General features: G+C 45.3%; 2 protein-coding genes across 13 annotated transcripts in view; one reads left to right on the top strand and one right to left on the bottom strand.

The window, feature by feature from the left end:
• Window positions 1-530: 530 nt before the first annotated feature.
• LIG3 (DNA ligase 3) lies at window positions 531-18,257 on the top strand (the record flags this gene model as incomplete). Of its 10 annotated transcripts, none has more annotated exons than XM_084237650.1 (19): window positions 531-1,092; window positions 3,321-3,464; window positions 4,953-5,150; window positions 5,772-5,923; window positions 6,596-6,762; window positions 7,061-7,138; window positions 7,589-7,751; window positions 9,691-9,846; window positions 11,330-11,461; window positions 11,746-11,825; window positions 13,063-13,150; window positions 13,515-13,592; window positions 13,883-14,006; window positions 14,553-14,695; window positions 15,008-15,082; window positions 15,528-15,674; window positions 16,165-16,357; window positions 16,753-16,877; window positions 17,931-18,257. In XM_084237650.1, the coding sequence occupies 19 exons, from the start codon at window positions 546-548 to the stop codon at window positions 18,162-18,164; spliced, it is 3,024 nt and encodes a 1,007-aa protein (XP_084093776.1). The 10 variants fall into 10 exon arrangements, with proteins under 10 accessions (XP_084093776.1, XP_084093781.1, XP_084093780.1 ...); XM_084237655.1 differs by having other exon boundaries at window positions 546-1,092; window positions 11,330-11,398; window positions 16,753-16,871; XM_084237654.1 differs by having other exon boundaries at window positions 546-1,092; window positions 16,795-16,871.
• A 5,241-nt stretch (window positions 18,258-23,498) lies between these two features.
• The window catches only part of RFFL (ring finger and FYVE like domain containing E3 ubiquitin protein ligase), a gene marked incomplete at both ends in the record, with an annotated part of 45,751 nt that continues 41,401 nt past the window's right edge, over window positions 23,499-27,848 (bottom strand). For all 3 annotated transcript variants that reach the window (XM_084236800.1, XM_084236801.1, XM_084236802.1), the window contains 3 exons: window positions 23,499-23,680; window positions 26,123-26,146; window positions 27,328-27,538. In XM_084236800.1, the coding sequence (XP_084092926.1) occupies window positions 23,499-23,680; window positions 26,123-26,146; window positions 27,328-27,538 (417 nt within the window). The remainder of the gene's footprint in view (window positions 23,681-26,122; window positions 26,147-27,327; window positions 27,539-27,848) is intronic.

Genomic DNA, 27,848 nt, shown 5'->3' with positions numbered 1-27,848 from the left:
TTGATATGACTTGAGAAAAGCTGTGATGCTATTTGAATTTTCTCTCTTTTTTTTAAAGATTTATTTTATTTATACAAGAGCTGGGGTCAGATGTGCGGGAGAGTGAGAGGATTCACCAGAGACAGAGTGGGGAATGGAACAGGCAGACTGACGAAATACACTGCTGAGGGGAGCAGCAGTTGAGACAGGAGACAGGAGAGGTCTGCCATGTGGGTTGCTCCCAGGCTGGCGGGGATTGAACCGGCACTGCAGAGGCTGGGGACAGCTTCACAGCCCTGTGCTCAACCATTTGCACCACCAGGGAGACCCTATTTGAATTTTCTTGGTTGTGATTTGCTAGATACATGCCTATACATTGACTAATTGAACATTGTTCTGCAAACTGAGTTTTCCTATATTGGAATTTCATCCTAAAGGCAATGACCTTTAACACTTTGGAAGGTGTTTAATTTGTCAACATAAACTATATAGGATTTTCACCTTTGAAGAAATTGGAAACCTCATATATCTATCGTTTTCTGCTTCCCACCCTTTTATACAGCTGTATGACTTTGGCTCTGAAGATACTCTTCCCATCAGCCCTCCGTGCTTTCAGCCGAAAAGAACCCTGCCTATTCCGAAAACATCATCAGCCTGACATAAGACAATTCAGTCAGTGGTCAGAAACTGATCTGCTTCAGGGGCATTGCCTCCTCCAGAGAAGAAAGCCTGTTCTGTCATTCCAGGGAGGCAACCTAAGGTCGTGTGTCTCCTGCCTTGTTTTCTTGCCAGGGTCGCATGTGGGACTGTGCGGTGGTCCCGGTAAGATGGCTGAGCAGCGCTTCTGTGTGGACTATGCCAAACGTGGCACAGCTGGCTGCAAAAAATGCAAGGAAAAAATTGTGAAGGGCATATGCCGAATTGGCAAAGTGGTACCCAACCCCTTCTCAGAGTCTGGGGGTGATATGAAGGAGTGGTACCACATTAAGTGCATGTTTGAGAAACTGGAACGCGCCCGGGCCACCACAAAGAAAATCGAGGACCTCACAGAACTGGAAGGCTGGGAGGAGCTGGAAGATAATGAGAAGGCACAGATAAGTCAGCACATTGCAGGTGGGGTGGAGAATACTGCTTTCTTGTCTTACTGGTGTTGAAAGAAAAAAAGGAGAGTAGAGTCCTTTTTTTTTTTGTTCCAATTTTTGTCAGATTTTTTATTTGGAAATAATTTCAAACTCATAGAACAGTTGCAAGAATAAAAATAGTACAAAGAATGCTAATCCCAGATTTTACCTATTGTTGAATTTACCCAGACTTACCTGTTGTTAACATTGTACTTTCTTTGTTTTATCATTTGTGTTCATGTGTGTGCATGCATTCTCTTTCTCTCTCTATTACTCTTTCCACACATGCAGTTTTTCCTTACCCATTTGAGAGTAATTTGCATATTTCATGGCTCTTTGCCTTCAGTGCTTCAGGATATATACCTTGAATAGGAATATTCTTTTACATGACTCTAATATAGCTATCAACTTTAGTAAATTTATCTTTTTTATGATACCTTAATCTACCATCTGTATTCCAGATTTGTCAATTGATCAAATAATATCGTAATAGTTTTTTTTCCTCCTCTAGTAGAAAATCCCAATTTAGAGTCAGGTATAGTATTTAGATGTCATATCTCTGGCCTCCTTTAATCTGGAACATTTCCTAGTCTTTTCTTTATGACATTGACATTTCTAAAGAACAGAGTACCTCCCATCACCCCCTTTTATCTATCAAGCTATCATCTGTGTGGACTCATGAATTATTACTTTTTCCCAGTGGCTTATAATGTTGCTGTACTTAATTTGCTACTTAATTATCCCATATTTGGCCAGTTGGAAGACCTTTCAAGCTTAATTCTATGTTCTATATGCCCTCATCAATGAAAATAAGTATTTTTACTTTTTTTACTCTATTTTATTTTTACTTACTCTGACATAACAGGATGCTCTTAAGTTTAACTTGTATGTATCCTGCCCTAGCCCTGATAGCCATTTCTTAGAATAGTCCTGATTTCTGTTAGTGGGGAAATGGTATTAGAGACCAAAATCTGTATGCTTATGTATCTTGTTGACCTAAGTGTCTGTGCTTCTAAGCCCTTTTAACAGACAGAGCAAGAAGATTGCTATGTATATACACAAAACACATATACACACCCAGAGATACATATCTACGGACACATACATGCATGTCCACATATGTGTGCATTCTGGAATTCTTATACTGAGACTTCCAAATCCAATTAGTTTTTTTTTTTCATTTTTTTAAAAATATTTATTTATTTATTTATTTATTTATTTATTTATACAAGCACTGGGTACAGTCAGAAGCGCGGGAGGGAGAGAGAATTCACCAGAGCCAGAGCGGGGAGCAGAGCAGGCAGAAGGATGGAAGTACACTGCTGAGGGGAGCAGCAGGCGGCAGGAGAGGTCTGCGTGCCATGTGGGACCCTCCTCTGGTGGCCTGGGAGCAGCCAGGGATCGAACCAGCGCTGCAGAGGCTGCGGGCAGCTTCGCAATCCAGCGCTCAACCGCTGCACCATGGGGGAGGCCCTCCAATTAGTCTTTTATGACCTTTGGTGTCCTTGTCCTTAAAAGTAATAGCCACAGCTTCAGTTAACAATAGTTCTGGTCATTGTAGGGACACTCTGAAGGTGGACTCTATCCTTGTTCTTTGAGAGGAAAAAAAAAAGAAAACTATTTTCTATATACTCCATTCTGAAGCTTCCCATCCTGCCTTACCATGCCCTGCCTTATTCACAGGTCTCAGCTTTTGTTACTTCTTGACCCATCTCAATTCAGAGAAAGAGAAATAGAAGGTAGAGTTAAACTGTCACATAGCTCAAATAACTTAACAGTTGGAAAAATTCCTGCCTATGCCACACCCATATGCGCAGTTACCCATCTTCGTTTACTTTTTTTTTGTTCATTTATAAAATTATTGCTCATTTCATGAGCTGGGATCCCCAAGTTTTGTCCACTGAGCTGTGATTTCTGATTCCCAAATAACCTGGAGGCTATTATGCATGGGATAAGAGGTAGAGAATACTTTTGAAAATTAAGGTTAATAATGGAAATAAAGAGTAACTGGGTCTCTTATCCATAAAACGCCCCTTCCCACAAAGCCCCATTATCTACCACCTCCACTGAAAAAGATTGGTCAACCACCACTCAGCCTTGGGGTAATGCCATCATAGTAACTCACCAAACAAAGTCCTAAGAAGAATTGGTTGATTCTTGGGAAATTTTCTCAGGCATCTTTCACTGTAAGATATTTCCCCTTCTTTTGGGGCCCTATAGATCTGTCTTCTAAATCAGCGAGCACACCAAAGAAGAAAGCTGTTGTCCAAGCTAAGTTGACAGCCACTGGCCAGGTGACATCTCCAGCAAAAGGCACTTCATTTGTCACCAACACCAATCCCCGGAAGTTTTCTGGCTTTTCAGGTAAGTTAGGTTCTCCTTTTAATTTGGTATCCCATTTTGGGCTCCTATTTTGTTGTTTTAAGACTTTTTCTCCTTGAAGTAGTTATCTGGGTCAGACAGGTTATTATTGTCATCTGCCCTTTATATCCTTATTTTTTGAGAGAATTTTGCAAAACCCTACCCTTAAACTTGCCTGAGTTGGAGATGGAGGTACAGAAGAAGGTGATGGCATTCATGGCCTTTCGATTGCCAATTGCTCTGCTGCAGGCTTGCAGAATGAAATGTTTTGGAATGAAATGTTTTGTAAATGGTCTCCTGCATGCAGCTAAGTGGGAATCATGAAAGAGTCGTACAGCTAATCCTCACTTAAACGTTGTAAGTAAGTCCTTGCAAAGCCAGGTCCTTGACAGATATAATTTCCTTGTTTCATTCATTCTTTGCCCTACACTAGACGGTTTGAGAAAAATGCTCTACCACATGTAGTACTATACCCCATTATAAAAAAAAAAAATTGAAAAAATGTCACCACTAGATGTATTTATACAAAATTCAAATATATTTCTCCTTATTGGAAATAAAGTAGATGGACAGCCAGAAAAAATTAATTTTTTGTTTATTCATAGTACATAATAGCTACCTATACAGTACAGCTACTTCAGAAAGGGAAAATAATTTGGAGGGTGGGAACCGAAGAGAGAGGGTGGGTGGTAATCTTTATATTAATTAAGACTGATATTATATAGATTTTGCTGTTACAACAAAACAATGTTTACCAAAGTTTTTCAAGGACCTGTACTATACATAGTTATTTTTTTGGCATCCAGAGGAAAGCCCTGCTCATTGACTAACTTAATTTGACAGTAAGAAAGGTAAGAAAGCAGTAATGGGGGAGGTGGGGGGGTGGACGTGATCAGGGCCTGGGAAGTTGGGAGCACACTAGTGAGATCTGGCTGTCAGTGTTCTTATACTGGCTTTGCCACCATTGAGGATCATCTTAGAAGTTTATCTTCTCAGACCTTGGTCTCTCATTGGTAAGAAGAGATTGAACTTTAAGAGATTATCTTTAAAGTTTCTTCCAAGTCCAGCAATCTGCAGTAGCAGTTATTTCACATTGATCAACATGTTCCTTGATTTCTTCCCTCTTCGCTATCCCAACTTTTCTGGAATCAGCTATACAATCACTTTGAGATCCTCCTGACCACTTCGGCACAAAGGAGATCTTTATTCTTTCCTGAAATTCTAACTTAAAGTAATTTAACACATTAACTGGTCCTCTGCTTGGGTGTGAGGACACTTTGTTTACCATCAATAACTGTGTGATTGGGAAAGTTGCTTCATCTCCACTCTTTACCTGAAAAATGAATATAATATTCAAAGGGCTATTTTGGGGGATTAAGTGACTGCATTATAAAGTACCACCAGTATACGTGTTAGTTTCTCTTTCTTCCTTCTCAACCAGGCAGAGTGAATCATCTCTGCTATTTCACTTTTCCTTTTTCTCTCCAATAGCCAAACCCAACAACTCTGGGGAAGTCCACTCAAGCCCTACCCCTAAGACAAGTCTGTCCTCAAGCAAGTGTGACCCCAAGCACAAGGATTGTCTGCTGCGAGTGTTTCGGAAGTTGTGTGCCAGCGTGGCTGAAAATCCTAGCTACAACACAAAGACGCAGATCATCCAAGACTTCCTACGGAAAGGTTCAGCAGGAGGTGGGGACTAGAGCCTCCTAGATAGGCTTTTCCTTTGGAGAGCTCATACCCATAATGGCCTCGTGGACATGTGCACGGTACAGTTGCACAGGGCCCTATGCTGGATTTAATGCTCTCCTCTTGTGGTCTTGAAATTCTCAATAATACTGCATAAGGAGCCTTGCATTTTCATTTTGCATCGGGTTCTGTGAAGCATGCTACAGTTATGCCAACACTATGTTGGCATCTTTCTTCCTTTGCCCTTATTCTACTCTTAGAAGCTGGAGCCCTCCCATTTAACCAGATTCACTGCATGCATGTTTTATTAGGTTTTTGTGACCCACATGCACAGCTTGGAATAGAATCTTCTAACTCTTTTTCATCTAACAAATCATTCTTAAACATCTGTAATGTACTCATCACTGGGGACACTTAAGTGAAAGTCATGACTCCACCCTGCAGTGATTCATCCATGTGCTAAAGCGGAGACAGACACATAAAGCACCAGCCACTGAGTGCTGTGGCCTCTACTAAAGGTGAAATGTATAGGGTACTGTGGGAACACAGGTAGTGTTCCTTGAGTTTATGTACTTACTTGTTAAGCTCCATTTCTCAAGAAGGGTTCCTTTCTTCTGTTTTCAGATGGTTTTCACGGTGATGTGTACCTAACAGTGAAGCTGCTGCTGCCAGGTGTTATTAAGAGTGTTTACAACTTGAATGATAAGCAGATTGTGAAGCTTTTCAGCCGAATTTTTAACTGCAACCCAGATGATATGGCACGAGACCTAGAGCAGGTCAGAGAGGTGGGGGGAGGGTAGGCAACATTCCAGGGCAGGTTCTGCCAAGCCAGCACCTGCATACTCTTTTTTGTGGTTGGAGCACTGTTGTTTTAGGAAACTGAAACCCATTTGAACTGGCTTCTGTTATGAGGGAAGCTGAATGTGAGGCTACATCTGTTAGTTTCACAAGTTTCTGAGAACTAAAATCGTGCTGCTTCCATGGGAAGCTCAGATCTTAAAGTATCATTATTTGAGACTTGCTGCTGTCTCTCCTAGGGCTCTCATTTTGAACTCTACTTTTTCTCCCCATAACATGAGCTTACCATTCAGCCTTAGTTTGTTCATGACTTCAGTTTGGCACCATGGCAAGTTTTTACCAAGCACGCCCATTATCTGATGGTCATATTTGGCTCTACTTCAAATTATAAGGGGAATCAAGTTGACTCAGTCCTGGACTAGTTCTTGCATCCCTTCTCACATAAGGGATGTGGGCAGATCCAATGGTGGATTGAGGTGCCCTTGCCAGGAGCAATGGGTGGGATGGATCCTCTAAGAAGTCAGGTCAATGTGTGTGAGTTAGAGATAGAAGTGGTTGAAATCTCAGTCATTCATCTTTACTCCTAAGGGTTTGGGGTTATGCTTGACCACTCTGGGGCTAGAGCAGTGGCATTTTGTTTTTGGACACAGGGTGATGTGTCAGAGACAATCAGAGTCTTCTTTGAGCAGAGCAAGTCTTTCCCCCCAGCTGCCAAGAGCCTTCTTACCATTCAGGAGGTGGATGAATTCCTTCTGAAGCTCTCCAAGCTCACCAAAGAGGATGAGCAGCAACAGGCCCTGCAGGACATTGCCTCCAGGTAGGGGAGCTGCGTAGTGGGGATGGGCTTGGAGAGATGGAATCTGAGGGGAGAAGTGGATCGGTAGATCCTAGTGTTACCTCAGTTTCAAAAAATTAACTTATTTTTTAAAAATTAATACAATAATAGGAAAAAGAAAACAAATTGAGTTACACTACATTTGCTTACATAGTATTTTGGAGGTTTGGCAATTTCTGGCTAATCTTACATAAAAAAGAGAGATGGAATCACTTGGGAAGGAAGATTTGAAAGTCCACAGCTCTTCAAAGACCAAGCTGAATGTGCCTCATCTCCCCAGGTGTACAGCCAATGATCTCAAGTGCATCATCAGGTTGATCAAACATGATCTGAAGATGAACTCAGGTGCAAAACATGTGTAAGTATCTGTTCCTCTGACAACCTGAGTTGCCAGTTTTCCTTTGTTGCCTGCTGATATCAGGATTTTGGAGTCCCACTATGTATTTGAATCCTGATTTTACTTTCTTCCTGTGTGGGACCTGATATATCACTTAACCATCAGTCTCCATTTTTCCACATATAAAATAGAGACAACAATACCTTTTACTTACCATATGTTCGGTAAGTTTAATATGGGTTACTTGCCCACTCCAGCTCCCTCTTTGCTACGGTGGCATCCATGCCACCGTATCATATCTCAAAAAAACCTGAATTTTCCAAGAACTTTTCTCCTCCGTTACAAGCTTTTGAACAATAGAACATAACCCCTCCTTATATTGAAATGCTTACTCTCTGTGAGGACAGATTTCTGTGAAAAGCAGTCAGTCACAGGCAGTGGTTGTTTCCTCAATCCTGTTCACTTTGGCAGGTTAGATGCCCTTGACCCCAACGCCTATGAAGCCTTCAAAGCCTCACGCAACTTGCAGGATGTGGTGGAGCGGGTCCTTCGCAACGAGCAGGAGAAGGAGCCAGGCGGGAGGCGAACTCTGAGTGTTCAGGCCTCGCTGATGACTCCCGTGCAGCCCATGCTGGTAAGGATGCTGTTCTGTCCCTGTTACATTTCTCCAAGTTTCTGACCTTCTGTTTGAGACCTAGTAATGTATGAATGTTGATAGCCCTTGCAGTTTGGGGGAGGACTGAAGATGCAGAGGGGTGTTTCTCAATGGAGAAGTAAAGCAAAGAACATAGTGTGATTTAGTGGAATGATGTGAACTTCTGTCCCCACCCACTCTGCCACCACCAGCTACAAAATCTTAGATGAGTTACTTGCCTCTCTTAGTCTTTACAGACATGTAAACCCTCTGAAGCATCTACTTATAATGGTGTATTTATCATCTTACCAGAACACAGGTAGATTACATATACCCATAGTAACTCTAAGTTGGAAACAGAGACAGATTTCCTGTGACAGGGTGACTTATGTCTCCTTTTCTTCTGGATTGAGGAAGCTTGAGGAATGAAGACCAGCTCTGACAGAGATCATCTTGGCCTCTGTTCATTTCAAGAGAAAACCTGTTTCTTCTCTGGCACTGGTTTTCCTTACAACTGGATATGTATGCTGCCATATCTGCTTTGAGATACCTTGGGTTGTTTCAGTGGTGTGAGTGCTTTTTTGAAACAATCTTGAATGATACATTAAAGCCTTATTTGGGATCCTGTGTTTGGGATAGGGACATGTTCTACCCCTCAGTGCGAGTTCGATCCCTGGCCAGGGAGTTACCCACATGGCGCAGCAGACCTCTCCTGACTTGCCCGCTGCTCCCCTCAGCAGCATGCTTCGGTCTCTCTGCCTGTTCTGCTCCCCGCTCTGTCTCTGGTAAATCCTCTCACCTCCCACGCCTCTGGCCTGTACCCCCAGTTCTTGTAATCATAAATAAATAAATCTTTAAAAAAAAAAAGTGTGTGGAATAACTAGCACCAAATAGTGAGATCTCTATCCCAGGGACAGAAACACAGTCACCTGCAGCAGTGACCTTTCTGACTTTCCCCCCTGGATTTATTTATTTATTTATTTATTTATTTATTTATTTATTTATTTATATGTGTATTATAGAAGAACTGGGGCATAGAGAGGTGGGGAGCAGTGGGTAGGGTGAGCACATTCACCAGAGACAAGCACATTCCCCAGCAGAACAAGCAGATCTACTGAAATGTACTGCTAAGGGGAGCAGCGGGTAAGGCAAAGAGGTCTCATATGTGGGTTAGCTCCGTGGTGGGGGATTGAACTCAGGCTGCAGTCACCAGGGAGGCCCCCTTTCCTGAATTTTTAAAAATTCTTTCTGGAGCCTGTTTTACAAAATGTCACTTGAAGAATGGCATAGGTTATATAGCTTAGTGGTTAGCTACACTGTGCAGTTGGGCCTAGCTTCAAATTTTATTCCTGCCATTTACTAGCTATGTAACCTTAAGTAAGTACTTAACCTGTTTGAACAGGTTTTCTCATCTGTGAAATGATAATAGTATCATATACGGGTAAAATGAATTTGTGTGTATGATCGGACATGTACAGGTTGTTTGAGTCAGGGTGGCACAGAAAGGTAAAGAAACACTCCTGTGACTTGGATGTCTTATCCAGCAAATCCTCATCACTGCCAGCCCCACTGTCATCTATACCCTTTGGTCTTAATCTCTACATACCTCTGGTACCAGGATAAACTATGTGTGCCAGAGGGCCTGCATGATCTAAATTACTGAGAAAAAAAAATGAAATGCTATTTCAGTGAAATTTTATTTGCTCTACAATGAATGAATTGCATTCATAGTCCTCCAAGCTCCTATGTCAGCTCTGGTGCTGCTTTCATACTCAGAATAGGACACTGCCTAGCCTTTTCCATTCCTCTCACCTCTTCAAAAGCCTGCCATGAAGGTATGCTTAGGCAGATAGTTCCCAGGACCTGGATTTTTAGGCTAAGCTGCTTCTCATTAGAAGAGCATTTTTAAGTCTCCAGAATTTTCTTTCCTCACCCCAAGGCTGAGGCCTGCAAATCCATTGAGTATGCAATGAAGAAATGTCCCAATGGCATGTTCTCTGAAATCAAGTACGATGGGGAGCGAGTCCAGGTGCATAAGAACGGGGACCACTTCAGCTACTTCAGCCGCAGTCTCAAGCCTGTCCTGCCTCACAAGGTATTGGTTTTTTCCTTTTCACTAGGACTGTCTGTCCCTTCCTGTCTCTAAGAATCTCAGGGATAGAAGTCCACAACTGTTTCAGCTCTGGTCTGTATTTAGGGGGTTTGTTTTATATTTGTTGAATGAATGAATGAATTTACTTATGGAGTGTTCCAGTCATGATTGCTTCTCAGTAGCATTACTGCCCCCTGAAGCTCTGTTTTGACTAACCCCAAATCTGGACTCTGAATCTCCTTTCGCCTCACCCAGGAACTGAAAATAGGAATCTATTTCCTGTTTTAAAATAAGGGGCGTTGAGAACCTCCATCCTTATCCTCTCTCAGTCCCAGGGTTTCTGAGTGCCTTTGGTGTTTTCTTCAGGGGAAAGCAGCTGAACGCCTGGCTTCAGTAGCTTTTGAGTAGATTCCTACCCTTGTTACCCCTTCTGTCTTAGCTTGGACTCCATTTTTCAGAGCCCCCAGTGTAAAGGGGCTATGTGTGACTCATATCCTTACCTCAGCCGTGCTCCGGTGCTGGGGACAGAGCAGTTAGGCCATCTGTTTCAGGTACTGCAGAGGAGAGCTCAGCGGTGGGTTCCCCCATTAGCGCAGGCTCACTGCTCTGGGAGCAGAGTAAACTGCTAAGGAATTGCCTCATGGTAAGGCTTATGTTCAATGGGCACCCCCCAGGAAGAAGTTTGAGCACAACTTTCCAGAATTAGAGCCTTTTCCCTTATCAAAGTTTCCTTAATTGCTTACCTGTCAGTGCTTGGGGATTGAAGGGAAATGTGGCTGTGCAGGGTTTTCCTGTCCCTGCCCCAAACATCACAGGTAATCATGGTCTGCATATCTCTTCCAGGATAGGAATTGGACCACAGTCATGCTCTCTAGATCTCATTGGTGGCATCATTTGGCAGGGACTGCCTTGGGGTACAGTGGAATTTCTTCCTGTCTGGAACTAACAGAGACTAGGGCTCTGCCTTGATTAAGAAAAATCCAATTCCAAGCATCCTTTCTTACTAATTCTGAAGATAGCTCTAGGATCAGCTGCTCTAGAAAAGACCCTCCTCACATTTCCTTGCTGCTCCTAAAGGGGTTTGTTTCTTCCTTTCTGTCTTCTTTCCTGTTCTCCCTCAGTCTTCTACAGCCTGATACCCACCCATCTTCTGCCATAGGCAAAAATCTGCTACCTTTCCTGCCTCCCTTCCATGTTTCTCTTTGACCCTTTCTGCCCCATATTGTTTCTAACCTTTTTTCCTCAACTTTCTCTGCAGTCCATAGAGAGTGATTCAACACAGGCTAATCTCTTGCTGGGTCTAGACATAGGTACTGAAGCAGATACTCTGTTCTTGGCTAGGTGGCAGGCAAAGCCTGCATCCAGGATCTGCTCATGGGCCTCCAGATGTTGATGTTCTGTGTTTCTTCTGGAGCCTGTGTTTTGTTCTCTGTGATTCAGCTTGAGATGCTATTCCTCCTCACCTAAGTGACTTTTCTACTTTCAGGTGGCCCACTTTAAGGACTATATCCCCCAGGCTTTCCCTGGGGGCCACAGCATGATTCTGGACTCGGAGGTGCTCCTGATTGACAACAAGACAGGCAAACCATTGCCCTTTGGAACTCTGGGAGTACACAAGGTACTGGCTCAGGGCCGGATGTGCAAGAATGAACATGCATATATGTGCATGTGCTGTCCATCTAAATGGGGAAGAACATATCGCTTATTTAGGATAGGGTTTATTCTTTGTTTTTGAACTGTTTGTGAATTTAGCTCTGAGCTCAGTTCCTTCTTACATGGTTCAGGGGCTTTAGAGCATAAATAGCACTTTTACATCAGATATATCAGAGAGCCTCCAGAAATTGACTGGTACTTCCCATTACCTTCGTCCCTCATTTAACTACTGCCTCATGTTCCTTACAGAAAGCTGCCTTCCAGGATGCTAATGTCTGCCTGTTTGTTTTTGACTGTATTTACTTCAATGATGTCAGCTTGATGGACAGGTGGGGAATCTATTTTCAGTTCCTGGGTTAGGAGATAGGGGATTCAGATTCGAAAGGGAGAAAAAAAGTCTGGCAAATATACCTTTGTGCCTAGGAACTGGGCAGGGACAGGGGAGTGGCAGGAGGGAGCTGAGAGATAGCACAGTTGTTGCAGTCACCTCCCCCTCCTTTCAGTGTTAGGAAGATTTGCATCTCATTGTTGAGAGCTTAAGTCATATATTTTTTAAATTTATCTTTATTTATTTATGCATAGAAGAACTGGGGTGTAGGCCAGAGGTGCAAGGGGTGGTAGGAGGGGAAGTGAGAGGATTCACCAAGACAGAGTGGGGAGCAGAACAGGTGGATCTACAGAAATAAACTGCTGAGGGGAGCAGCAGTCAGGACAGGAGAGGTCTGCTGTGCCATGTGGGTCAGCTCCCTGGCCAGGGATTAAACTCATGCTGCAGTGGCTGGCAATAGCTTGCTAGTGCTGATACTTTAACCCCTGCACTACCAGGGAGGCCTGAGCTTAAGTCATTTTTACAATAGCAAAATAGAGTGTTGCAGATCTATAGAATGCAGAAGGGTTTCAGTTTATTTCTCCAGTATCTCCCACAGGGCATAAAGCAAATGGTTTTGCTTTCAAAAAGTCAAAGGTTTTTCTTTCAAAAGAGGCTAACAATAGAAATTTGTGATTGTAATGAGGGCTGTGGGTAGGGCCATCATAAGGAGAACTAGAACTTAGAATGTTTAATTTGCATCTGAATTCTTGGACCCAAGAAACCAGTATTAGCCCCTTGCACACTTAAGTTTCCCTACCTCCACCTCTCCCACACTGGCCCATGTCCTTGTGGAAGGGGAAGGAATTAGGGAGATTGTAGGAGTTGGGGTTTGGGCTTCAGCCTGCTGACCCAAGATGAACCAGCCAGCCTTGGGCCTGAGGTGGGCAGGGTGCCGGGGATAAAAAAGGAGTATCAGAGTAATTTCTCAAGTAGAACCAAATTTTATACAATCTGTTTGAACCAGTGACCAATTTTCCTGTGACCTGGTTAAGTAGAAACAGGAACTATAACATTGGAGTGGCTCTATGCCATGGCTAACAATTGTCTTTCAGTTAGAGAGTCTTTACAGGCTTTGACAGGCAAAAATGTTAGACACCAGGGCTTTAAGCTATGACACACCCGCTATAAAGTAAGTTTGTCATAGGGCTTGCCACCTCAGAACTCCTGGCTTGACAGCAACCTCCTGTCCCCCTTAGGCCCCTGTGTGAGCGACGAAAGTTTCTTCATGACAACATGGTTGAAATTCCTAACCGGATCATGTTCTCAGAAATGAAGCAAGTCACGGTGAGCAAAGACCCCACTGTAGGCAGCATCCTTGTGGTTTCAGAGCAGAGCAGAGAACCCCTACACTAGATGTGATTGGGAGAAAGTGTCTTATTTTCCCATGGGGGTTGCTGTGTATATGTGCTCTACTAGTCTCCACATAGGAGGGCAGGGCGTCAAACAGCTTTCCTATGTGAGCTGTGTCTCAAAACCGAAGCAGCCCCCTGGTTGAGGGTGTCCCCCACTTTGAAAGCATTTTGTTCTTTGTAATCAAAGGAGTGCTTCTACTGGGCACTTGACTAGTATGCAGAAAGAAACTACCTCCACTCATCCCAGGGCACTGTCTATTCTCACACCCATTTCTTTCTCTCCTATTTTCCTTCAGAAAGGTTCAGATTTGGCTGACATGATAAACCGGGTGATCCGGGAGGGATTGGAAGGGCTGGTGCTGAAGGACGTGAAGGTAAGATGGCCACCACCTTTGCAGACACTTCGCAGAGCCCTCTCTCCCGAAGCCTTTCCAGCCTTGACCAGGAGATGGCAGTGGTGGGTTGAGGTTCTTAGGATGGCTGCTGAGGAGAGCCTTTTCAGGGTGTGGACAAGTTTGTTCTTTCTAGAACTGAAGGATAGGTATATGTACTTTGTAATGTCTGGAGTCTCTGGCTCTTACCTAGAATCTGAGCACCCTGCTAGATCTGGTAAATTCCACTCTCTTGAAGTGTCCATTCTCATTCATCTCTTACTTCCCTTCAGGGTACTTATGAGCCTGGGAAGCGGCACTGGCTGAAAGTGAAGAAAGACTATTTGAATGAAGGGGCCATGGCTGACACAGCTGACCTGGTGGTCCTTGGGGCCTTCTATGGACAAGGAAGCAAAGGTCAGGATGTCCTCTGGGCTCTGGGATGATACTTCTTTGGAAGGCACTGCTTAAGATACAAGCTGGCCTTTTTGCCGGCTTGACCTACCCACATGGCCAATCAACATTTCTGAAGTTTTGGGGCCGTAGTCTGGCCCGTGTCACCTCAGAGTGGGGATATCAGAGTTACAAACCTAGGCAGGTTTGTAAATGAAATGGCCTGGCATGAATACCCTGTGGTAGCCTGGTAACTGTCTCCTCGAGGAACAAATCTCTTTTTATTGACTAGGGGAAAAGCTGGCGAGTAAGGAACTAGTGCTTTTATGTGCCAGGTACTATTCCGTTTACTCCTTACCAGAATCCAACAGGTTAGGTGTGATTATCTTTACTGAATAGGAAATTTGGGCTCATAAAGGTCAAAATTAGTAAGGTAGATCAGCAGGTGAACTCTGGCATTCTGACGCCAAGGCCCAGGCCCTTTCCTCTCCACCAGGCTCTCTCACTGGGCACGTGGGACTGGCAGAGATGGCTCCCTCCACCCACAACTTAGCCCATCCCCCCTCCCAGGCGGCATGATGTCCATCTTCCTCATGGGTTGCTATGATCCAAGCAGCCAGAAGTGGTGCACAGTCACCAAGTGTGCTGGAGGCCACGATGATGCGACACTTGCCCGCCTGCAGAAGGAACTGGACATGGTGAAGATCAGCAAGGTGAGGCCCTGGTGTCTGGACTGACCATCCTTACTGAGATAGGCTGCACATTGCGTTTTGTCTGTCTCCCCAAAGGAAAGATGCTACTTGGCCATGGGAACCTGGGAGGCCTCCAAAGTCTTTAAGTGCTTACCTTACAAAAACTGACCTGTGTGCCCTCTAGGTTACTCTCTGGGCAGGGCGGATCCCTGAGGGTAAGAATTGTTAGCCTTTTGTGCTAAATTACCTTTTCTCAGAAACTGATGCCCATGAGGGTGTTTAAGTCTTATTATGGCTCAGGAGCAGCCCTGGACAGCATCTTTTCTCCTTCAGGATCCCAGCAAGATACCCAGCTGGCTGAAAATCAACAAGATCTACTATCCTGACTTCATCGTCCCAGACCCAAAGGTATCAGCCCAGTGACCTGGGGTCCTTCAGCCACAATATCAGCTTGAAAGTTTTCTAGAACCACAGAGTCCCCATCTCAACCTCATTGACAGTCCACCTAGGGAAGAGAAATGGGGCTGTTCAACCAAACGACAGATACTGCCAGTCAACACTGAGGAATCATCCTCGATAGATGAGCACTACCATCCCCTAGTCACAAAGGATCTATTCTAGAAGTAACTTGGCCTAGTCCCTTCTTGCAGTGACAAAGAAACTGACCCAGAGAAGAGACACGACTTCCCTGAGGTCATTCATACAGCACCAGCCACAAAAAGTAGGACTGGAACTTGCCTCCCACTGTTAGGCAGTGCTTTTTTCATTTTAACTATCCTGTACTGTTTTTAACTGGTTGGGAGATGTTTTATTCTTAATCAGGGAGTGACCTACCTGATGTAACTCCTGACAGAAAGCTGCTGTGTGGGAGATCACAGGGGCTGAATTCTCTAAATCCGAGGCTCACACCGCTGATGGGATTTCCATCCGATTCCCTCGCTGCACCCGAATCCGTGATGATAAGGACTGGAAATCTGCCACCAACCTCCCCCAACTCAAGGTGCTTGATCTTAGCTGCATGTGGTGTCCTCTAGCCCACTGTCCCAGTCTTAAGGATTTCGGGCGTCTGATCTGTTCACATGTCTTCTATCTTCCCCATTCTCCCATTACCCTGAGACAGGCAAGCAGGGCAGTTTAGGGGCCAGGAGCAGCCGCATAGGCCTCCTCACATCTGGAAGAGAGAGCCCTGAGCAGCTCTGGGTCCACGAGAGGCAGAGTTCCTGCTCTCAGAGCCTCCTGGTGAGGGTTTGGCCCCAGGCTAGTTTCTACTTTGCTGATAAGAACTAGGGAACAAGAACGTGCAATTGTATGGGGTATATAAAAATAAAATTTATTATTAATTTAAAAAAAAAAAAAGAAACAAGGACAAAGTTTAGAAAAGCACCAAAGAAACCAATTTCTTTTTTTTGCTATTTGCCTTTCGCTTTCTGACACATGCACCTAAAACATACACCTATCTCTGATCACAGCTCCTTTTTCCCCTTCCTCAGGAACTGTACCAGCTGTCCAAGGAAAGGGCAGACTTCACTGTAGTGGCTGGAGATGAGGGGAGTTCCACTACAGGGAGCAGCAGTGGAGAGAATGAGGGTACCTCAGGGACTGCTGTCTCTCGCAAGGCCTCTGGAACCTCCCCCACTGCCAAGAAGGCAGGAGGGAAGCTGACCAGCCCCAGCAGCAAAGGCGGTAAGGAGAAGTGTTTGGGGGTGGGTGCTGGGTAATAAAGGGTGTGGCAAAAGGGAAGGGATTGAAGGATGGAGACCCTGATTTCACATTCCTCCTTTGTGATCCAGTGATTTGCTCTGTGCCCTGAAGCTGATACTAATTTCCTATTGTGTGTCCCACTGTGGGCCAGAAGCCCTTATGCTGGGCACCCTTTATCTGCACAGTAAACCAGAATGACAGGACACTGGGGAGTGCATCTGATTCAGGGATAAAGTGTTTTTGAGCTGAAAGACTTACCTTCCCAACGCTTCCCTCTCTTCTCACCCATGCTCATAGCAGAGGGAGAACCTGCCTTCTCTTTGCTGACTTCAGGGACCTCCCCTACCTCTTAGTTTATTCCAACCTCTCTTCTGCAGGCAACAAACTGACTGCAAAGCCTTCCCCTGTGAAAGTGGGAGAGAAGCAGGCTATGAAGTCTCCTGTGAAAGTAGGGCAGAAGCGGAAGGCTCCTGATGAGACTCCTTGCCAGACAAAGGTGAGGGTGAGAATAGCAGTGCCCCAGGGGCTCAATTTGCCTACAGTCTCCTTTCAGCCTGCAGCACATGAACTCTGAGATGAGCAGAGGTGTTTTGGGGACTTCGGGCTAAATCTCTCCACTCCTGCAGCTGCTTCTCTCCTGTGGGCAGGGCCGGCAATGCCTCTGCTCCACTCTGTGCTCTCTCTTGTTGCCTTGCAGAGGCGGCCGGCCAGTGAGCAGAGAGGAAGGAGAGCTGTGCCAGCAGGCAGGAGATAGAACGGCCCCGCCTAGCAAGACAGCCACAGGACCTATGTGGTTCCTGGTCCTAAGTCTCAATTTACATTAAAGGGGAGAAATCCCAGTCTGGGTATGGGCGTGTGGCAGCGTGAGTTTATGTTCAGGGTGGGACCGAGGACAGCCAGCAAGGAGGGGGAGAGGGCACTGGCTTGGTGACTGTCCACCCCTCTGACTACCTCTGACTACCCTTTCCCTTTCATACTTCCTTGACAGTTACTGGTTCATCGTAGCTAGGGAGCACCTCCTGAGGCCAGGAAGTAAGTTTAGTACTAACTCAGTCCTGGAGGGCTGAGGCCCAAAGGGCAGATGCAAAGTAAATGATCACTATATAGTGGGATTGTCCCCACCTGCTGGCAGCTCAGGCCCTGAATCCAGACCCCAGCTGACCTGTACGACCTTGTCCCTCTTCCCTCCCTGAAGCCCTTGAGCCCATCTACAGTGACAGCAGGGCTTCTGGCCCCCAGGGCATGCCCCCAAGATGGCCTCCATCGTGCAACATCACTGTATCTGAGAGTCAGTGGCCTGGCCTTCTGGTCACTGCATGGTTCTTGGAGACTCGTCCCTTCCTTAGGTCCCCAGTTTTGTTCCTCCTCCCACCAGGGATAGAGTCAGTCAGTCTGTGTAATGCCGAGTTTCTAGAAATGGGAGATTTTGATGTCTTTTTCTCTGCTCCTGTCCATACCACTAGGCTCCATCTCTGGCTCTTGTTCTAATCTCCTTACTACCTCTGGCCTGTGCTCAACTGGGTGGAGACCTGCCTGACCCCTGTGCCCTTTGCAGGTGCTGCTGGACATCTTCACTGGGGTGCGGCTCTACCTGCCACCCTCTACACCAGACTTCAGTCGTCTCAGACGCTACTTTGTGGCATTCGACGGGGACCTGGTGCAGGAATTTGACACGGCCTCAGCCACACATGTGCTGGGTAGCAGGGACAAGAACCCTGAGGCCCAGCAGGTCTCTCCAGAGTGGATTTGGGCGTGTATCCGGAAACGGAGACTGGTAGCCCCCTGCTAGGGGTGCTGCCTCCCCCACCTTTGGATCATTCTTTCCCTACCCTGTTGCTAGTCACCAGACTGGGCTGAGGCATGGGGCAGGCGGGTGAGGGCTAGAACAGGATGGAGACAGGCTTTCTTCTGCAAGTAGTACATCTTCTAAAACCTGCCATCTGTTCGGAACTAGGGGTTAGTTGCTGTGGGTGCCACCAGTGAAGTCAGTTTCTCTTGCCTGGTTTACATAGATCTTGCAGATCTGGGTGCTGGTTTTTGTCCTTTTGTTTTCTTTAAAAAGAAGCTTATTTTTTAAGATAATATGTCCTTCAACTTTATTTTTGGCCTTTACCCCCTGTAATTTCCCTAGTGATTAAGGAGTGAAGACTGCGCAATTGAAGTTCCTCAGATAGCCAATCCTGATATGTCTCCTTCCTTGCCTGACCCTTTTGCTTTCAGGCCCATTTTAAAGTATTTTAAAAACTCCCCCTAGAAATGCTTCTCAGGTTTGGCAAAACTTGTATTCAATTCAGCCTTACCTGTGTTTTTGTTTTTGTTTTTTGACCCCAGGAAAAAAGCCTAATTTGAAAGAAAACAAGATGCATTTTATGACCTAAGTCTCTGTGTTCTCCTGTTCTAGAGTTTGAGTCCTGGAGGGAGGGAACCAGGATCAGGTAGGAAAATGGAGCCTTTATAAGGAAAAGGACTGTCTGGGCGACTGCTCTGGGAGTGCAGGGCTTTAGGAGGATCTGCCTCTCCCAAGTCTAAAGCAAGAGAAGAACCCATTTGAGGGCCAATATACACAGCCTGCTTACAGACAACAGTTCCTGTGCTGCCACGGCTGATAATATGTTAATAAAAGGGAAACAGTTTAGTGTAGATCAGTACTGTTCAATAGATCTTTCTGCAGCAGTGGAGCTATCCTGTTAAGTCTGCACTGGCCAACATGAACTTGGCACATTCAGCTGCTGGGCACTGAAATCTGAAGCTCAGCCAACCCAAGTGAGGGGCTGAAGCTTTCATTTTAACTTCAAATGGTCACATGTGGCTAGTGACTACCACATTGGACAGTGCAGGTAGACAGACTGGTTCAAATCTGAACCCAGGAACTGAAATAGCTGTAACCTTATGCAAGTTATTAACATCTGAGCCTCTGTTCCCCCAAAAGGAATGGGGATACAAATTGTACCTAAATCACAGGGTTGTGGTAAAGATTAAGTGAACTCAGATGTGTTATGTAAAGCTCTTAGCAAACAGCCTAGCAAAGATCTAGACTTGGGGAAGTCTGTTGGCGTACATGTCCAGACCCTACCGGGATGGGGGGGTGGCCCATTCAGAAGTGTCAGACCCCCTTCTACAGGCTTACGTCTGCCTGTTACAGCTCACACTGGTCCCAGTGCAAATTGTCAGGTCAACATCTGGTCACAGACTGGCGTGTTTTGTCTACCTGTGAGTAGGGCTAACATGATTCAACCTCAGGAACAAACTTGAGTGTCTGAGCCTACAGGATCAAGGCTCACCACTTCCCCCCAGCCTTCTGCTGTGCTTAACTGGTACTCTGCTCGCTGGTCAAGTTGGAGGCCAGTGCTAGCCAAATCTGGGTTTCTGTCTGTTGGTGAAAATATATTGGGGAGGAAGGGGAGGGATAGCCCTGATTACTCAGGACATTTGATTTTGAACACGCGCCAGGCTGGCTTCAGTTTTGAGAATAAGATACTCTATTCTGTCCTCTGTGGGGATGAAAAGCTGCTCCTCCTCAGAGCACTGACCTACGTAGATTTCCACCTCCCCCCTCAGGCCAAGTAACAGGACAGGGCAGCAGAACAAGGCTCTGCCCTTGGGGTTCTGTCAGAGGACACCAGCACTGCCCTATGGCCTGGATGACCTAGCTCCTCCCCCATGCACTGATTGCTTGTGCTCAGCCTGCACCCTCAGCCAGAGGGCCCTGCCTGCTGCAGGGGATCATCTCAGGAATAAGCTAATCCTTATTAGCTGGTCCTTCCCTGCCCATTCTAAAGTATTTAAAAAACTCCCCCTAGAAATGCTTCTCAAGTTTGGCAAAACTTGTATTCAGCCTATGGTCCTTCCCTGCCTTGCTGGGTGTTATCTGCAATTCAAGGTTCACACATTTTGTCTGTTTCCTTCCAATCGTTCTGATGCCTGGTTGTTTTTTTTTTTTTTTCTGCTGAGATTATACTGTATAGTTTTGTATCCTTTCAGTCCCAAGCAGTGTTCTCCTTTGAGCTATTACTTGCAGCTGACCGGCAGCAGACAGGACAGTAGGTCATCTCTGGGTGCTCAATGGGTTGGCCACTGACAACTATGAAAACAAAGTGCTGTGGCTCAACCTTCGGCCTTTACACCCTTTGTGCAAGATTTCTTCTCAGTCACAGGGCAGATCTGCACATAATCCAGGACTGCTCTTCCCTCCCCTTGTCACCCATTGTGACATTGCCCACAGCACTCTCTACAGGGCTGGGCCAACCTCTGAGCCACACTCCACCTGTACCATGGCAGCCTCCAAAGCCACCACCCATCTCCTAGGCTCACCTGGAGACCTTACATTAATAAAAGGGCACACCTGGCTATGCTCAGGTTTCTCCCTACCCACATCTTCAAAGCACATCTCTTGACATCAGTGGAATAGGTGTTCCTTCCTACTTGGTGTTAGGATTTTGTCCTTTCCTACATAGCCCCCATCCCCTTCTATGTTCATGGCCTTGCCACCCTAATTGTGAGATCTTCAATAAGTCACAACAACACTAAGCTTTAATTTCTTGTCTACTGAACAGGGATATCTTGATCAAGGCCATATGGCCTAACAATCTCCAGAAATAATGCAACCTCAAGATCATGCAAATTCTTTTGTCAATCTGTCATTCTTACACCAGATGGGACAGGCATCTATATTGAAACTTTATTACAAAATTATAAAGCAGCGCTCTGTAACAAAAAAATACACATTTGGGTTGGTTTTAACACCCAAACAAATTTCAGAGAATATAAGCCACTTGAAGTAACACATTCACATCCAAAAGATTTCAATAAATTTATACAATATATATTGAGCATTAATTCCTGTACAGCTTATTCTTACTAGTTTAGACCCCCACTATTCCAATTTATTATAAACCAGTTAGGTCTCCAAGACTTCAATAAGTCTCAACTGAAATCTGCACAATCACAGCAAAAGCCACAGAATAATGAAGAATTAGATATCTCCATGATAATAAAGACCAAGGATCCATGAGGAGCAGGAGGGAAGATTCAAGGATAAAAATCAAGTTTTCTATTTGGGTTAGATATTAATTGGAAGGGATCTTGAATTTTCAACTTTTATTTGGTATAAATAAAGATACAAAAAAATTCGTTGTTTGACACCTTTTTTACCTACATGGAATCTTTCACCAAAAGAGGTTAGATGACCCAAGACAAGGTTTTTCTCCAAAACCAGTAGATGACATCAGTTCTAAGTCTTACTGACTATATTTTTAGCACATTTAGGAAGGAAATTGGGAAGTAGGAAAAGGTAAGGCCCCAGCAGAGAAAGCAAATTTTAAGTAGAGAGCCAGCTTCTGTTCTGAAGTTACTTCCAGATGGTAACTGAGTTGCATATATATATATATATATATATATATATATATACACGCCTATTTCACAGTGAAGTTGAGGCAAGCTGAATCCTTCCCTAAACTGGTAGTCATTGTAAACTAGTATTTACTGTCCAGCAGAAAGGTAAGTGATGATGTCACCATGTCACCACAGGAAAATCTTCTGATTCTCCTAATTCTACAAAGGCTATTATGGCCGGGAATCAGAACATCCAGAGCTTGGTATAATGTTGAGGTAAGTGGCCCAGTGTTCAGCTGACAACTGTAGGAAATTATTTTATTACCCCCCCACCCCAAAGAGGATTAGTGGTTGATGAAGGAAAAGTATGATTAAGTCTGTACCAATAAATAGATCCTACACTGCCTTCCAAGTCATGATTAGTTGTAGTTTGAGATCTTGGCTACATAGGGGTAGGGGGTCTGCCAAGGTCTTCAGTGTTCAGGGTTTGCATAGTTCATCCATTGGGAATGGCAGCACACAGCTCTTCTGACTGCATGTATAGTTGTGCTTGGCTAAGCTGCTTCAACCAACTTTCTTAAGCTCTTTGGCTCCTCCAGTGGTGTGTCAAGATCCTAAGACCGGCACCTACTCATTATATCACATGATCCTTAATGGACCTAAAGAATGCTTCTTGATCTCCCCAAAAGGTAGGCTGAGAAAGGAAATTAGAGAAGGGAGTCCTCACCATCCTGTGGAATTAAGACTTCTAGCTGTATGCTCAAGGGTTGAATCCAGCCTTATTCAGCACCTTCTGAGATCTTTCAGGTGCTTTACTTACATGTTTGGTCTACAGGAACTTCATGAGAAGACTGGCTAGAGAAAAGCAAGACTTTCTGCTTAAATATGCCTTCAATGAGACCAAGTTTAAAACCTCCACAGGAAAGGTGGCACTTCATTCTCAGGGGAAAATGTTGGAGAAGTCTTAAGTCACTGCTTTCACCTGCTACTCTCACCCTTGTCAATTAAATGGTACAAAATTGAGCCCCAAGAGAAGCAGCAGCTGAGATGATCCATGCATACGTCATTTCTTGCCCAGACTAGAATTTCTTAGCAGTTTAAGAGCCAGATGCTTTGTTGGCTCCCGGGAGCAGGTAAGGGGACTGACAGCTTCTAATCCTAGCACTTAAGGAAGCAACTCCTATGATTTTGAAATTTTCCAATAGCATTTGTGTTTCTCACCAGAGATAAGTTTACTTGTCCGAAAAAGGGCCACTGTTGGTCTGGTAAACATCTTTTTGGTCTGGGAAAGAAAACGGAATTTTTAGGCAATCTAGCACTCTACCTTTAGCAAAGTAGATTAAAGCACAGAAAGAGACCAGAAATCCAGATGTGCTAGGGAGAAAGAATTATTTCTACCAAGACTTCTGATTGGTGGGACATAAGCGGCAAGCAGCTCAAGGGATTGGGTTGCAGGTGGAAGGATGAAACGCTAGGTTCTTGGAGAAAGGAAGATACACTTCAAGTTCTGGAAAGTCCTCTTCATTAATTACTATCACCACCCCAAGACCACTGAAACAGGGACTTCCCAATGTGATCTGTACCAGTTTCTACTGGCCTTGACTGACAGCCAACAAATGCACCTCTGGTGGCAAAACAGGCATACCCAGAGATGACATGGCAGTTTTGCTTGCCTTGGTCTTGGGGACACCACATTTTCTTGTTAGCTTGCCCTTTTGCAAGCTCGCCAAGGTGAGCCCAGGCACCTTTGAGCTCTGTCTCTGTAAGGCACTGAAGAAGCTGGAATGAGCCCTCAGGATCGGAAGACGTGCACAGCTCGGATCACGTACTGCCGACAGATGGGACATTCATTCATGCGCTTGCCACACTTGGTACAGGTTACCATGTGGCCACACTCCAGCAGAACACAGTCAATGGGTGAGTCCATGCAGATCCTACACAAGTTATCCTCCAGGGTAGGTGGTACTGCTCCCCCTGAACAGAAAAGAGGGACAGAGGGAAGAGTAAGGAGACTTACATGTATGGGGTGGGGGAATGGCGGTGGGAGGACACACTGTGACTAAACCTCTCTTCCCCAATCCACACTTCCCTCAATTAGAATTCCTCCCAAAAAATATTTCCCCAGTAACCAATTCCATTTGCTTGTTCAATCCACACATCCATTGGCCAGGCTACAGATTTGAAGAGTATAGTACTGATGGATCAAACGCATCCCAAGAACACATCATCTAAACAAGGCAGAGTCCTCAAAACTTAAAAAATTTTCAGACAATTGCAGGTGTATCATACCAAGGGAGTGGCACTTAGGGATTCAGTATCCCCTGCAGCAGAAACTACTGAAAAGACAACTGATTCAGCAGAGTTTAGATAGAAATAAAACTCATGAATGATTCATTAAGGATCACAAGGTTTCCTGTAAACACATCTCCAATTTAATAAAGCCAAGGGTCATGAGGCCCCCTATGCTATCCTACTAACTCCCCCTGGGGGCTTCTTCTGGTGGAAGAGTCTAGCAGAGATTACAGCTCTGTCTTCTGGACCATCACCACAGAACTTTCCTCATATCCCCATTGGATTAGAATTTTTGAGTCTGCCTACTTATTTCCTCCCCCTAATAGACTATGCTTTCCTTAATTAAATAAACCAATTTCTATAATTATATAGTTAGCATTTGGTATGTGCTCTGATATTTATCTCTGAATTCCTAAAACTCCAGTCACGTGGTGGGCACTTTCTAAATGTCTGACAAGAGAAGGTCTCTCCATGGAATGATAACTAACTCGCACTTACTGAACGTTAACCAGGCACTACACTAGGCAGGGTCCTTAAGAACTTTGCTGGGAGTAACTCACCGAATAAAAAAAAAATACAAAGTTTGAGCTCTCATTACTCCTACTTCACAGATGAGGCAACTGAAATCAGAGGTAAGTGGCTTGGCCAAGGGCACACAGCTGCTAAGCAGAGGAACAGGACCCAAAGCCAGGTAGGTGGCCACCTGAGGGCCAGTAATAACTGCCCAGTGCACAGCTAGTTCGCAATGACAGCTAACTGCCTTGTGAGCGGTGAGACACACCGGGTGGTATTCTCCTATTTTAGGTGCAGTAACAGAAAAACTTTCATGTCCAAAATCCGAGTATCCCCTGTGTATCTTAAATGGTGGTGTGAAGCAAGTGGGCAGGCAGAACTAGGTAACTGGCCTTGTACCACTCACCTCTGCCACTCCACAGGGAACTCTTGTACTCTGTGGCATCTGCAAATTTTTAGCTTCCTGGACTATTCAAAAGTTCAAGAAACACTTGGTGTTCTGGCTGTAAAAGGTACTAAAAACCATTTGTTTACCCTATGAGGATCTGTGGGCCCTAATAGGGAAGGTTTCAAAAGGACTAAACCACACAAATACCTCCAATGGGTTGGAGTAAGTTATAAAACTTCAATTACTAATTACTTCTCTCAGCTGAGTTGCTGAGTTTTCCCAGGGAGTCAAGGAAAAAAAGGACACATCAAGAGGATGAGCCTGATTTTGCAATCAGGTGACTGGTTGGGTCCAAAACTCCAAATAGTTAGGGGAACCAAGAACTCAACTCTTGAGAATGTCAGCAGGAGTGACTGCCCCACGGTGGGCAAAAGACCATTTTACTCAATAATTGTGGGAGTCTTCTAAAAAAGTTTTAAAATGCTCTGCAGGCCCCTGTACTACACTGAGAACATTTTCTTGGGGAGAAACTCATAAGCACACAGCCTTGAGCAGATGCTGCTAGAGTCCCATGTGCTGTCAAGGGCAGCAGAAGGCCCAATGATAACCTCTAACACAGACAGGTGTGGCAGCTGAGGTGAGAAATGTACCTTCGGCCCAGAGAGCACCAGACATGACATCTTTCCTAATCTGTCCCCAGAGTTGCTCAACAGCTGGCCGCCCTTTACAAATAAAACTCTCAGGCCACCTTGGTCAGTATCAGAAACTGTTAAATACCCCAACTGATTTTGCTGAAGGTGCACACAGAAGTCCTCCCCCACCTGGACCAGAAAGTGAGTGAGAACTGACAGGAAGGAATGCCTTCAAACCAGAAGTGTCAAAAAATGAACCAAGTACCAGGGTTGTAACACATGCTACCATGGCGGGTGTCAAATATTTGCATTTAGTATTTTACAAATGTAGGCGGCTGAGCTCTGGCTCAGAGACATGCACCTCAGCCTGCACCTAGTTAAGATGATGCTTCTTCTTTCACAGGGAGGGTAGAACAAGAATTTCTAGAGATGCTGAGAAGCCCCGGTGCTCGGTGAATGGCCCCCACGCCCTCTCTCTCAGGGCACCCATCTGCTAACAAGTCTTACTATGAGCAGGAATGAGGGAGGGAGGAGGAACAGGACACAGAGCTGAGAGCCGCAGCTCCTCCCCAAACACAAACATCTACATACCGTTTTGGTCTTCAGCACCACATACTGAAAAGAAAAGAGAAGACATCTGAGGAAGTCATGACACGACGTTAGTCTCTGACCACCCGTGTCACTTAGGGAACCCCATCATGGTGGGAACCAGGCTGACCAAGAGCCCTCCCCCACCCCCACCCCGACTCAATTCCTGGCTACTCAATTGCTCTCGGGCTCAGAACCCACACCAGCAGCTGGTGTTATTACTGGTTCACACGAACAGAACTGCTAGGGAGGAAGGAGACCGCCTAAGCATGACAGCCTTTTCTATTGCTTTTGAAGCCAGCACTAGAGTCAAGAACAGTCTTCCTGTCAGTGGGAAAGTCTAAATGAAATTCCCAGGTGGAGCCAGCTCTTCTGCCCCCCAGGTCCTCACAACTCTGGGGCAATTCTGGGGACAATCCCAAAGTACAGAGTGAGTCTGTGATCAGGTGAATAGTCACATGTACCCGAACTGAGCTACTTAGAGAACCTGAAACCTGACCTCAGCTATTGTTAGAATGAAGGAAATCACAATGTTCATCTGTAGGAGCCAAATCAGCTGAGATGGGAGGAAAGAGAAAAGGTTCTGGGTAAAATCATTTCTGGAAATGCTGAGCTCAAAACACCCAAACACATTTCTCTTCTGCAAGACTTCTCCGCCTTTTCTATAATATTGAACATGAATCAGTAACAGGATATAATGTATTTTTTCCTGAAATCATTTGACCATAAACCTAGATATCAAAGTGAAAATACCAGCCTGTAGAATGCTTTGGGAAATGAGAAAGAGCAGGCAGAACAGATCTATTCTCCTCATCCTGTGTGTGCCAAGGTTTGCTTCCTAATCTCCCAACTGGCCAGAGTAAGTATCATTGTAGGTACTAGTGAGTAAGGCTGGAATGATGTTCTGATGGGAAAGACCATGGACTCAGACCAGGACTATCTCACTTCCAATCTTGGCTCGACACACAAGGGGATGCTTAAAATATTTATTTCATAGGTTGCTGTGAGGATTAAACCCATGTCTACAATGCCCACCAGTCCTGGCACGCCGCTCCAAATCGCAGCTCTTGGTAGATGGTGCCAACAGGCAAGGTAGCTCACTCCTCAGCTAAAGATACAGGTATGTAGTCAGATCAATGCTGCTGTGTTTTAGAGTGCCAGCAACCACTCCACAACTCTGTGCAGCCGCCCCCCAGACAGCCCCTCACCCAGGTGCTGGAGTCCTTTCTGATCCTTGTACAGCCGCGTCACCCGCTCCATCAGCTCCCACTTCTCACAGCAGCCCTTGTAATTGACGAAGTTGCGAGCCAGGATCTCCTTCAGCTGCCGCACAGTCAGGCCTTCAATGTCCTCGAGGTCAGTCAGATCAGAGAGAGAAGCCCTTCGGCCCGGGACGAAATTATCCTCTGAGTCGACAGACTGCAGAGAAAGATGAGATCGGTGGGCTCAGTGCTTCCCTGCCCTCAAACTCTCGCTCCCAGGACCCCAGAGCACTCTTTACACCACGCACTTTTAGTGACTGGCCTCAAGAGTGGGTGTGGAGGCAGAAGAGCACCTGGCATGGCACTCTGCAAAGCAGTCTCTTCCTCACCCACAGTTCTGTGCTCAGGCACAGCCAGCCGCAAACCAACCTATCAGTACAACAGAGTAGGAGGCGCATGGGTCCAGGCCCAAGGGCCCTCATTTTGCATCCTGACTCCTCTACTGATTAATGCTGAGTAACACCAGG

Source organism: Talpa europaea (assembly GCF_964194135.1).
Source record: "Talpa europaea genome assembly, chromosome: 7".
Classification (NCBI taxonomy): Eukaryota; Metazoa; Chordata; class Mammalia; order Eulipotyphla; family Talpidae; genus Talpa; species Talpa europaea.
The sequence above is the reverse complement of the archived record's forward strand: the minus strand, read 5'-3'. Positions and strand labels throughout refer to the sequence as shown.